This window comes from Apodemus sylvaticus, chromosome 3 (genome assembly GCF_947179515.1).
Source record: "Apodemus sylvaticus chromosome 3, mApoSyl1.1, whole genome shotgun sequence".
NCBI lineage: Eukaryota > Metazoa > Chordata > Mammalia > Rodentia > Muridae > Apodemus > Apodemus sylvaticus.
Genome location: NC_067474.1, coordinates 20271668 through 20284474, shown reverse-complemented (window position 1 = coordinate 20284474; position 12807 = coordinate 20271668). Strand labels below are relative to the sequence as shown.

Below are 12807 nucleotides of genomic sequence, written 5' to 3'. Positions count from 1 at the left end.
CTTAACTACAGCAAACTGGCCGTGGTCACACTTAGGATAATCTGAGGAGAAATGGCTATTTTTTTTTAATTACCATTTATAGCACAAATGCACTTTAATAACCTTACTTTGTTTTACATACTAAATCAAATCTATACTTTTCTAACAGAATTGGAGAACTTAGAGATGTTAAAATGCCCCCAAGACTTGACAGAAGGAAGTTTTCTAGCTGCTGTCAAGTAGAGACTAAACTCAAGTCTCAGGGAGAACAGTCAGTCTCAGCAGTGGGTAACAAAAAGACTAGGAAGGCTGTGCTCAGACACGTCCAGGCACTTCTTAACTTCCCAGAAACAACGGAGCTTTAAGACAGCACTGACCTTAGTTTTGTCTTCACTTGAAGATCTTGTGGCTTCGTTTAGAGGGACAGCCCCATGTTCCCTTGCCTCTTTGAAAAGTTCATTCACAATTTTCCCAGTTGGAGGCTGAACTATATGTAATCCACCACATTCCTGATCACCTGAATAAAGCCTTTAAACATCAGAGCTCATAAATAAAAACAATAGACATAAACTATTTTAAAATAAGAAGCTACGTTGTCTTACGAAATAACTTATAAAGTACTTCTTTATACTTTATAAAGTACCTGAGTTCTTCAGATGTGACCTTAAAATAGAACTCAGGCAAAAATCAAATGGGATAATTTGTATCCCTTCTGAGTTTGCGACAATTCTAGCAACATGGTGCTGGGGTCCTTGCCCTTCCCTTCACAGACCACACTCTGCTATGGCTGTGGGGAAGCACTCAACTATGGAGGCTATTCACCAGCCACATATGAATACACAGGAAGTTTTATTCTTTGGAGATTCTTGGATTTAAAAAAGTCCTTGAATTAAGAGATTTTTTTTTTAGTTAAAAAATTGCATTACAATTCCTAGTGTAAATAATTTCGTATATTCTCTGTGAGCAACTAAGATCTGCCCTGACTCTAACATAAGTGCTACGAAACAACATAAATTTTTGGTCACCTAAGATTAATATTTTTTCTGCCCAGGATACTGAGAAAATTTAATCAATGAAGAAACAGAGAGTCTTCCAGTCTAAGGTGTCGAGTTCAGATTTTGTTTTCCCATACCTTCTACTCCAGTTCCCAATTCCCACTAACTCACACAGCAATAGTGGAAACCACAGCAGCCCTGCAGGAGGAGCAGAGGTACTCTTGAAGGTTTTCTCCTAAACTGGCAAGTGAGATAGAGGAATTGGCAGCTCTCAGCTCCTGCAACTCAAAGAAAATCCACTTGGACACAAATGTGACCACCAGCAGAATCTACTGCTGTGAGAGAGGGCTGCCACCTTGCCAGTGTCCTTGAATACACTAGACCCCACAAGGGTGTCCTCCCAGGCTTCCACTGCATGCTTGGGAAGGAGTGAAGCAAGCAGGGGACAGACAGCTGTCTGCCCCTGACATAGGTAGTGTGGAACTGGACAGGGCATGGCCGCAGGCAATTGTGACAACCAGAAGGGGAGAGCAAGGTTTCCTGCTCTGCTTGCCTGGTATAGCTTCTTCTCCTGTCTCTGTCTGCAAGCTGGCCAAGTAACTGATCCTGTCCCTTTGTCTTGGTGAGAAAGACCTGAGAAAACTAGCATAGAAAACGATTTAGCAGTGTTATGGCCTCCCCTATGATCGTGCAAGCACTGTATTTTTTTCAAGCAGCTTTTTTATTTGAACTTTCATATTCAGATCCACAATCTGCCTGGAACTGATGGCTGCATGCAGCATAAGGGAGAGCACAACACTAACTTCTTCCTTTTGTTGCATATTTGCAACAAAATTCTCTCTCCTTGTTACTCTGCAGTGGCATCTTTGTCCCAAGCCAAACAGTCATCTCCATGGCCTAAGGCTGAACTCAGGCCTTGGCGCACTGGTCAGTCTCCATCAGTCCTCTGAAGTCTTGGGACGTTGCCACAGCCAGTGCTTTAAGTCCTGAACTTGGGCTCTTCATGCGTTCTCCAGCCGTTCTTGTGGAGACAGGCACCGACAGCATTTACCACTGGTGCAGTGCCGACATTTCCCAGTTTATTTTCTTCATTCCACATCTGAACGTGTCCGTCTCTGATTTTCAAAAGCAAAAGCGTTTGTTTCTCTGTGCAGTGGGTTCCAGCCTTGATTTGGTTTTACTACATTTCCTTTCTTCCCCTTTCCAAAATAAGATGGTGATGCCCTTGCCTTCTGTTCTCTTATTTGATCAACAAAATATTTATCCTCTCAGGTTGCAATTTCTACTAACATAACTTGAAAGTCTGCCTCACACTTTTGATCTTCTAGCCCTAGTCATACAAACACTGGCATTATGAGTCTACAGCATTGTGCTTAGCGATTTCTTAATTTGACTGGTTGCTTGGGGCAGGCATGAGACAGACATGAGACACGAGGACTTGAGGCTGGTTTTGAACTTAGTGCAGAGCTGACCGCGGCCTTCAGCTCCTGATGCTCCTGCATTTACTTTCCAAATGTTACAAGGAGAGACGTGTGCCGCCATGCCTGGTCTCCCCTCTTAACTTAATAGTCAAAAGTTTGTAAAGACCTTAAAAAAAGAAAACTGAAAACCAAGCACCTACTCGATAATTCTGCATGAATGAAGCCCGTTAACTCCAAGGTTAACCGTGCTCCCTGCTGAATCCTCTCCCCATCGAGCACAGTTCTTCTACCACAGAGCCCAAACTTGTCTCTTTCCTACTCCTGCCATACATTACTTGTCATAAAGTTTCTATAATCAACTTTTACAAAGTACTAGGGCAATTCCATCCTCTCTCCTTCATTCCAGTGTAATCACCAAATCTACACTTTTACTGTCATTTGCAATCTAAGATTACAAACTGTCATCTTCTTGAGTTGCCTCTTTCTTCTCTCTCTCTCTGCTGTAATTTTTACCCGGATTTTTCTAAAAAAGATATTATTTTTCTAAAATGATACACTTTTCCTCTTTCCTAAAAGGGTTAATAGTAAATATGACCAAAGGGTAAATATATGTTCATTTTATTCTTATAACTAAACTCTTCTGATTTTTCAGATGAGAAAACCAAGGCTTTGGGAGGTTAATGAAAAAGATACACATACACACATACACACATACATACACACACACACACACACACACACACACACACACGCACGCACGCACACACACACACACACACACACCACATAAACATGGGGGCTGAGACTATTTTTAGAGCCAGGTCTTGTCACTACAGCTCTTTATCACTGAATGAACTTTAATGCACACTAGTATTTCCAAATGAATGCAACATAATAATGGGTGCCAACTACAAAATAAACATGTAAATACTCTCACTCAAAATTCACTAAGGAATCAAGTGTTAAATCTATCACATGCCCTCAGAAGTGTAGACCCATGTGATAACACAGGTGACATCTCCACGAGGCTCCTCCTGGCTCCACCTCCACTTAACCAACATGGTGTATTTGCATAGTCTGCCATGTTCTTCAGTTTCTCTTTCTGTCCTCTCCTAGCCTGTCATCATGTTTTCTTCTATGACTCTTTTGTCTCTGACTTTAGGTGCTTAGATTACAGTAACTGATTAAGGCCCATGCGAGGCATATTACAGTCCATCTCATTTAATTCTTAAAACAATGCTACATAAATAATGACCGTAGAGGACATGTCCAAAGTTCTGCTCCTGGTCTACTGCCTCTCATGAGTGAACTTGTTACGGAAGTTGTCAGACTGTCCTGGAAGTTTCTACAGATTACATATCTCTTCTTGTAGGCTAAACATATAGACCACAATTTGTCTAATATTTTAGATCATGAAAGTACGATGGGCCTTTTATTTAGCTTTTATTAGCGTATAAAACACTGACCAAAAGCAAACTGGGGGAGAAAAGGGTTTATTACACTACACAGGTTATCTTCTACAAGGCGGTAACGGAACCCGGAAGGAACTGAAGCAGAGACATGGGAAATGCTGCTTACTTGCTTGCTCTCTAAGGTTTGCCCAACATGCTTTCTTAAACATTCTACAATCACCTGCCCAGGGATGGCACTTCTCACAGTGGGCTGGACCATCCCACATAACTCATTAATCAAGAGAATGCCCCACAGACATGTCCACAGGCCAATCGGATAGAGGTCATCACTCAAATGTGAGTCTTCTTCCCATGAGACTCTAGCTTGTGTCAAGGTTACAAGAAACATCCAGTACAGTTGATTGAAAAGCCTGTGTGCTAGCAGACTCTGGAAATCTTGACACTTGGGAGGCTGAAGCAGGAGGATCGACTGTTTCAGGGTAGCTGAATGACAGTGAGTTCCAGGCCTGCCTAGGCTACACAATGATACCCTGAAAACCACAAGAACAAAATGACAAGCAACAGCTAATTGTTTTGGTCTCCAATGCTGCCCTAGGAGGACATGACAATTAAAGACACCTGCCCAAAGTATAAGTGGACACACAATAGGGCAGGCGCTCTTCCTGAGTGTCAAGCAAGGACAGGACGTGGGTCTTGCTCTAGTGAGGGGAGGGCTGCCAGTGATCCCCAGCACTCTACCTTCAGTGAGACAACAGTCACTGTACCTTCTAAAGAAACTCATCCTTTCAGGGAGTACATAATCTAAGAGGTCAAACTTGAGGCAAAAAATCTTTAATAACTACACCACTGGTTGGAGAGTTATAGTTCAGCAGCAGAAGGATATGGCTAATATGTGTGGGTTACTAACTTATAACATTGCCAACCAAAAACCAACCAAAGAGCATCATGAAACTAAACCTACCAACAACAAACATTTTCAGGCTGTATAAGTATATTCATGTGAAGAAAGAGTTCTAGGGATTGAACCCAGGGCCTGGCATATGATAGGTAAAACTCTACCACTGAGTCATATACACAGACCTTAGTTTTTTGGGGCAGCTTAAACTGGCTTGAACTTGCTGGGCAGCTTAGTGAGACCTTGAATTCAGGATCACAGAATTAACATGTGAAGAGCAAGGAAAATATTTACACATCAATCTTATAAGAATTCAAATATTAGCTTTACTGCACTAAGAGCAATAGTAAGTCATGCTGCGTGTGCTCAAACCAGGGAGCCAGAAGCTAAATACAGCAATACCAAATGAGTAAAACGTAGGTATAGTAACATATTAAATACTACAAAACTTTGGGGAATATATACATTAAGGAGTCAGTTAACATATTATACATATCTACATATACTCATATATCTAACGAGTAAGAATTATATCAAAGGATAGTATATTCAAACCATGCCGAGATACCAACCTGCTGATTACAAAGACAAACTGTACCTGACAATGGAGTGATGTGGTGGTCAGCACCTTAATCAAGTGAGCATATCACCAATAGTGGAAAAACTTGAAATTATATGGCTCCTGATGTGATATAATAAAAAGCAGACAGTATCACTTATCTAATACTCTTGACGAAAATGTTTAACAAGAATCTAATTATGAGGAAACAGTGATCTAGAATGTGGGACGTTTTGAGACATCTAGTGCATACTTTTTAAAAGTGAATGTAATACATTTTAGATTATGTAGGTGAGCTAAAAACAGAGAAAAGAGAGGATGCCCTGCATTAAAACTCAACACAGAAGACATCATAGTCTCTAACTGGCTCCCCAAATCCCCAAAGGTGGCTGGAAGAAATAGCTGACTACAGGCTATATGTTAGATGACGTCACAGCACCACTGCTATCTGTCAACCTATACTTTTACATTTTAGGTTCTATTCTTTATTCTTAGGGATGCACAATGACTTATCTAGAAGTGAGTATAACAGTGGCTATAATGCGCTTTCAGACAGTTGACTAAAACAGGAAGTGAGCGTGTGAGAGAGCATGCTACGCTCTGACATGTTGACTAAAACAGGAAGTGAGCGTGTGAGAGTGCATGCTATGCACATTAATGAATGGGAAACAGAAGGAAATGGTTAGTGTGTTTAGTCCTTTTACCAGTCTTTACATTTTCTATGGGCTTTAAAAATTGTAAAAGAAAATGTGTGGGAGAAATTATAAAGATTTTTCTTTTCATTCAAGTACAGAAAAATGGATCATTTTTGTCTCCCCTACGAAAAGAATGTGAAGTGGCAAAAACCTAATGTTCAATGAACTTTTCTACTTCCAATAACAAAGTACTTTTTCAGAATGAGAGGTAATCAGAAAATTCAAGTTTGCATTCTTAATACTAGAAAAATCAATAAAAATAATCACAATACAATATATATGATTCTTATCTTCTAAATCTCCATTCTTTTTATAGCTTAAAGATTTTTTAAAAGACATATTTATTTTATGTATCTGAGTACACTGTAGCTGTCTTCTGACACACCAGAAGAGAGCATCGGGTCTCATTACAGAAGGTTGTGAGCTACCATGTGGCTGCTGGGACTTGAACTCAGGACCTCTGGAAGAACAGTCAGTGCTCTTAACCACTGAGCCATCTCTCTAAGCCTAGTTCAGAGATTTTAATAACAACAAATACATCCCAGGAAATCATCTGTTAGACTAGGCATCACACAACAGGATCACACACAGAAACTTGAGACTCTTTAATGGGAACCGAAGACTTATTTATCATGGTCCCATGAAGGGTGGTGAGACACTTACTGGCCCTCAACTGATAAGACTGCATATGAATGCAGCTTTGGAAGAAGAGGCCTGAACTCGCCATCAGAGCTCAATGGGGCCCTGAGAAAACTATTACAGAGGCACTGCGCCTGAGAAAACAGGATTCAAGATATAATTTCATATGGTGCCTATGATAATAGCATATCCTAAGGCAATTCTTCTGAAGTTTCTTTTAGCTGTTTATAAAAAAAAAATTGAGAATAGTGCTTCCATATCTATTTTAAAAGTCCCAAGGTCGCTTAAAATAGTTTGGGCTTAGCAAGCTAAAGCAGGGTAGATGTTTAGGAGCAACACTTACCGATGTGGCGGTGTTCGTGGGCTCTTAAAGCCTGTAGCTGTAGATCTGCCAGGCTTGGAAGACTTGCATTTCATTTCATCTTCATATAATTCTGCCAAGGCCAACTACACACAACAACAGGCTTGTTATACAATGGACACTGGAATCAGATGGCTAGACAGATATCTGAGAAACACACACTGGCTTGAAATTGAACAACAGCAATTTCCTATGAAAAAAATGAAGGTTGTTGTCTCAAAAGATACCTTTCCAAGGCTAATTTACCAGTTTTCATACTATTCAACTAGTCAAACTGTCTATTGTCAGAAAAAATTGTTATAATAATTCTTTTAATTAACTAGTCAACAGTTTCAAAAACTGAGTTTGGCAATATACTATTTTTGCTGTGGACCTGTGTAACATTCTTCCATGTTTTAAAGAATTTTTGAGGACAGTTCAAACTATTGTCAATTTTTCTAATTCAATCTCACAATATAATTTCACTTAGCTGCTTTTAAAACCTAAGTACATAAAACAAGTTCAAAAGTATTGCTTAAAAGTCTGAAAGACATACATTTCATCAAGTTTAGGGAAAGGAGAGTCTAAAAATTAAGACAATAAATTAAATATAGGTTTTAGTCATTTATAAAGTAATACTGCAAAATTATGTATTGTAGATATATAACTGGATACCTTGTAAATAAAGTAAAAATACATTTGTGTTTGAAATAGAATTTAAAATAGTAATCAAATTATCAATTATTATAAGGTCTTTGTTTCCTTCTCCTTTTTGTTATTTTTGGCAAAAATTTAAAAATTTTCAGCCAGGCACAGTGGTAAATACCTTTAATCCTAGTACTTGGGAAGGAGAAGCAGGAGGATCTCTGTGAATTTGAGGTCAGCCCGGTCTACAAAGTGAGTTCCTAAACAACCAGGCCCGTATAAGGGACACCTTGTCTCGAAAACAAACAACAAAACCAACGTCCTTAATGCTGCTAGTCGATATTCAATTGGTATGATTGTAATCTTTGGGATCCCACTCCAAGGTTAGGCACTGAACCCAGGCAGGCCTCATCCATGTTAGACACGCACTTCAACACCCCGCCTCGACCCCTGGCCCTTGAAGATTCCACAGCCTTTAGATAGACACATTTAAAGTATACCCTCAAAACATGGAGAAGACAATTTTCCTTTCCCTTCCTACTCCTCTCATTCCCACAGATGCCTCAACTCGTGATTTTCTAAAGTGGCTACTTCCCTAGAAATGCAAATCAATGGTTCTGACCTCTTAAGAACAGAACTCAAAAATTTTACAGAACTATAAGTTCTTGAAATTAAAAGATAATCCATCATTTTCTCCCGTCTGTTTCCTCCAGCTCCCCACTCCCCCATGTTCACACACCCGTTGTTCCCTCTCGACTGGATCCAAATCTTGACTTAGGCACACACGGTGTAACATTTGGTGGATGACTGAACATCCTTGAGCGTTACTTCTTTAAATGCCTATCAGGATTCTTCTGACAATCAGCTGAAAGATTAATGTATGCAGAGCTCAAGCCACGCCCATCCCATCAATACAAGGTCTTATTATTAATAACTGTGACACCGCTGTGCCAGTGTCCCTGTTTTCACTTTCAGTGTTTCCCCCCATCATGCTTTGCAACTCGTACCCTCCAAAACTCCCAACGAAACCAAAGGCAGGCTGGGGAGGGGCAGTGACTACAGCGAGCGTCCGTCTGTCGCACCCTCTGCTCTTTAAAACAGGTTTCTTGATGCACTGCCTCCTGTGCCGAGTGTATTATTTCAGATCTATGAACGATTTATATGCTCGATGTATCTCTTACAATGTTATCTGTATTCTAAACACCTGTTTCAGCTGACCTGTGGAAGTATGGCTTCGAATTTTCATAAATATCTTTTTCTAAACCCACAGACTGTACACTATCCTCCCAGTGACGTTTACTTTGGGTGCCAATTGTGATGGGCAATAGTCAGCGTCAGTAGACTGGGGACCTCCTCGGAGATTCGCTTTTGCCTGTGGATTTGGCATTATTTCTAAAGAGAAAAACCCTTCCTTCCCGGAGCATTACGGGCTGCCTACAAAGGCAAAAGCAGCCATGCTTCAGCGTTTTCCACTCTCTGCTTTCTTGATCCACAAAGACATGAGGAACCCAGCTGCACCCTACTTCCTGAAGTCTACCATGCCTGCCCCACCACGTTCTTCTTCTTAGTCACTTATCTGATTGTCGACAATTAAAATATTTTTCTTCTGTAAAATAAATAAAGCAGCTTTGACTTTATGGCAAGTACAAAAGGAACACTAAGAATGTGGGCTGAGGATGATTTCCTTAGACATGAACAAGTTCTTCAGAAGGGGTTGGCACCAATGACATGGGCTCACTCATGTTTATTAAATCTTTAAAATTTGGATTATTAGACACAGCGACTGAGCACTCTTGAGATTATATTCTTTGAAATTAAATAAATAAAAATTAAATAAATAAAAACTAACAGATATACCAGATAAAAAAGTAGAATGACAAAACCAACCCTTCCTAAGAGACATTCTTGCCCCAATTCCTCCCAAGTCAGGAATTGATAATCTTTCCAGCCTGGAAGGTAACCTGGATCTAAGTCACCATAAAGGGCAGAAACACAGCAAAAGAGAACTAGAATTAACTGTACAGACTAGCCACACCTGGGAACTTTGGGAAATACATAATGCTCAAGTCCCACTCTATACGTAGTGGGTCAGATGCAGGTGTGAGCATCTAGTCCACTTTCCAGGCGCATTATTTCACTGAGAACCAGTGACCTAGGCAACTATTAGCCTCAGACAAGTTTACTTTTCCCCAAGTGCTAATCTGCACGGAAGCACGGACATACGAGCAGCAACCCTGCTGATGTAATTCTGGAGGAACATGGGGAAGCAAGCAATTAAATACCTTAAACAACTTTAAACCCTATGATGGATTGCCTGGAGGACACTACGCAGCAGCCTTAGAAACAGTCCAGAAGTCACAACACAGAGAGGCACTGCAGGAGATAACTGTGTAGCCCCCTTCCTAAACACCTTCCTGATTTAGAAGCTGACAGTCTGTTTTGCACGGCTGCTGAGATGATCTGTTCAGCTGGTAGCTCACTACTGGGTGTGTATCTCCCACCTGACGCTGATCTCCGCATTCTCCACGCTCATCTTCTGAACTGCATCTTTTGGGCATTCAGTGATGCTTCAGCATGAAACTGTGCTTAGTTCTTCAAAACATCATGAAGTGTCCAAAAGGGTATATGTGGTTAAAATAGAGACTGCTTAGGACAATTAAACCTAGATTACTTGTAAAATAAAACAGAATACCTGAACAAGGCAGCCCCCAGAACCAGAGCAGGTTGGGAAAACTTAAGCTGGCAATAAGATGTGACTGTATGGAAACTAGCAAGCCCGGACACAGAAAACACCTTATCAACAGTTTGGTCATCCGGTCATCAACTTGATAAAAGCTAGAGATATCAGTGGGAGAGGAGGCTCAATTAAAAAAAAAAAATGCCTTCATAAGGCTGTAGGCAAACCTTTGGAGCATTTTCTTGATTAATGATAGATGGTGGAGGGCCACACCCATTACAGGTGGTGCCACACCTGGGCTGTAAGTCCTGGGTTCTATAAGAAAGCAGACTGAAGAAGCCATGGGGAGTAAACCAGTAAGTAGCACCCCTGCATGGCCTCTGCATCAGCTCCTGCCTCCAGGTTCCTGCCCTGACTTCCTGTTTGCTAATGCACTGTGATGTGGAAGCATGAGTCTTTCTTCCCCAAGTTGTTTTGATCGTGGTGTTGCATCACAGTGATAGTAACTCTAAGACAACTAGCTAACTGGCTCCAGGGTCATCTGGAACCAAGCAGTGCTCAATTAATACCATTATAACTTTGCAGTGCTTTGGTCTATAAGGCTACTTTCCAAGCTTGTTTCAAAGCTGTGACCTTTCACAAAACTTGATAGCATACAACATGGATTTGATGTCCTATTTATATCCAAATTTCCCCAAAGCTTCAGCACAAATTTATCAAGGCAACCGGTCAGTATGTCTGGTTAAGGGATGAAGACCAGCTATTAAAAATGCTCTGTCAAGGTTTGTGAATTCAGGCTCATTTATTCTGAACTATAGCCCCTGATATACGTTTAATTGTCGAGTTTCATCAATGATTTCATGAGGAGATGGAAAGAGGGCTAAAATGAGCAAGTAGTATTAGCACTGGGACAAGTGTTTAGCTGATTAATATCAGCATCATAACATTCCTGAGTTTTATTTCTGTCAAGTTGTTTTGTGGCCCTACTACCTCTTACAAGTGAACTGCGGCCAAAGACTAAACTGTTTAAAGCTCTCTCCTGCAAAAACGCAAGCTTTTTGATAAGAAAGTGCTTTTAATGTCCAAGTTATCAAATGCGGAAGAAGCATGCAAGAGAACAAAACAGCACGCGTTATTTTAAAGTTACTTTTTAAGTGATGGCTGACTTATGCAGTCAGTAACTGACTTATGGCCACAGTAACTCTCCAGATGCAGGCAAGCATCAACTGGAAGCCACCCAGATGGCTCCGCAAAATGACATTTTTTTTTTATTTTTTTATTTTTATTTTTTTGCTTTGTGCATCCTGCGCGAAGGGAAACCCTGCACCGCGCCTGAGGCCCCGCAATGCGCCTCCGGGAGAGACCCTCCAGTTCTCCGGAGACCCGGTCAGGGCAAGGCTTAGGCGAGGTACGAAGTGGCTCTGGCCCGCCTCCACCCTGCCCACGCCCTCCCGCCCGCCGCCGCCGCGTCCGAGCCTCCGCACCTGTAAGTCCCGCGCACTCGGGGGCCGTGGCCTTGAAGACCCCCGCTCCTGCTCCTCCGGCTCCGCGCAGCCACCCTCCGCCATCTTTCACCCGCTTGCGGCGCCCGCCCCGGACCCGCGACTTCCGGGGATGGTTGCTTAGCGACGGTGGGCGGGGCGGAACCACTCCGTGACTCCCACCCCCCTTCGAGAGGGGGCGGAGCCATGCGGTGTGCGCAAGATTCCTCTAGGTTCCTTTTCCAGACCAGCTAGCTCAAGTGCTCTCTCTGTAGGGTTCCGACTCGCAGGTCTCACCAGGTTTCCCTTTTTGATATCTCTCTGTCTGCAGTTACCATGCGACTCACTGGGAGATACTGTAGGTTGTCCTAGATCCCAACGTTGTTTTCCAAGTTCATTTAACTCAACAGTGCAGTATCTTAACAGATGAACGTTGCAACTTCACCTTTCATTTCCCCTTATCTCTCATTTTTCCCTTATCCAGGATTGGATGGTAAATTAGTCCTTCTGAGCAGATCCGTATTGAGGATAGGAAACAGTAAAGCTTTTGGAATTGAGCATGGAGACAAGAAGCCATCTTCTTTTCCTCTGGGATTGACTTAGCTCTTGTCTTGAATCCCAGACACTTACACCTCCAAGAATTGCCTCCCAAGAAAAAAAGAAGTCTTGGCCTTTATGAAATTTATAAGCTAGCGAGGGAAAGAAAGACATAAACAGGTAACACTATAATTTGCAAATAAGCTTTTCAAAAAGAGTATTATTCGAGGCCTGTATGTGAATGGAGAATAGTCTCTTGGTCCCTGTGGTATGCAACTCGCTAGGTGGGAGCCTACAGCATGATGTCTGGGCTGTTAATTGGGTTCCAAGCACTTGAAAAACAACAAATTTTATGAGGTAAAGAAAATGAAACAGAGGTCTGTAACAGACCTTTTAGAGTTAAATCCATGTCTTAGCTACTTTTCTTAATTGCCACAGGTATGTAGATACAGCCACATACATAGGTTTCTGGTTCCTACGAAGTCACTAATCACGTGATTTTTTTTTTTTAAAAAAAATAAAACTTGTGTCC

The 12807-nt window shown here is 41.5% G+C and overlaps 1 protein-coding gene across 1 annotated transcript in view; it reads right to left on the bottom strand.

The window, feature by feature from the left end:
- Positions 1–11857, bottom strand: part of Ubxn2b (UBX domain protein 2B) — a 28352-nt gene extending 16495 nt beyond the window's left edge. The window contains exons 1-3 of the mRNA XM_052176035.1: positions 11742–11857; positions 6939–7042; positions 357–507 (exon numbers count right to left, since the gene is read on the bottom strand). Coding sequence (XP_052031995.1) covers positions 357–507; positions 6939–7042; positions 11742–11825 — 339 coding nt within the window. The 5' untranslated portion in view covers positions 11826–11857. The remainder of the gene's footprint in view (positions 1–356; positions 508–6938; positions 7043–11741) is intronic.
- Positions 11858–12807: the final 950 nt, after the last annotated feature.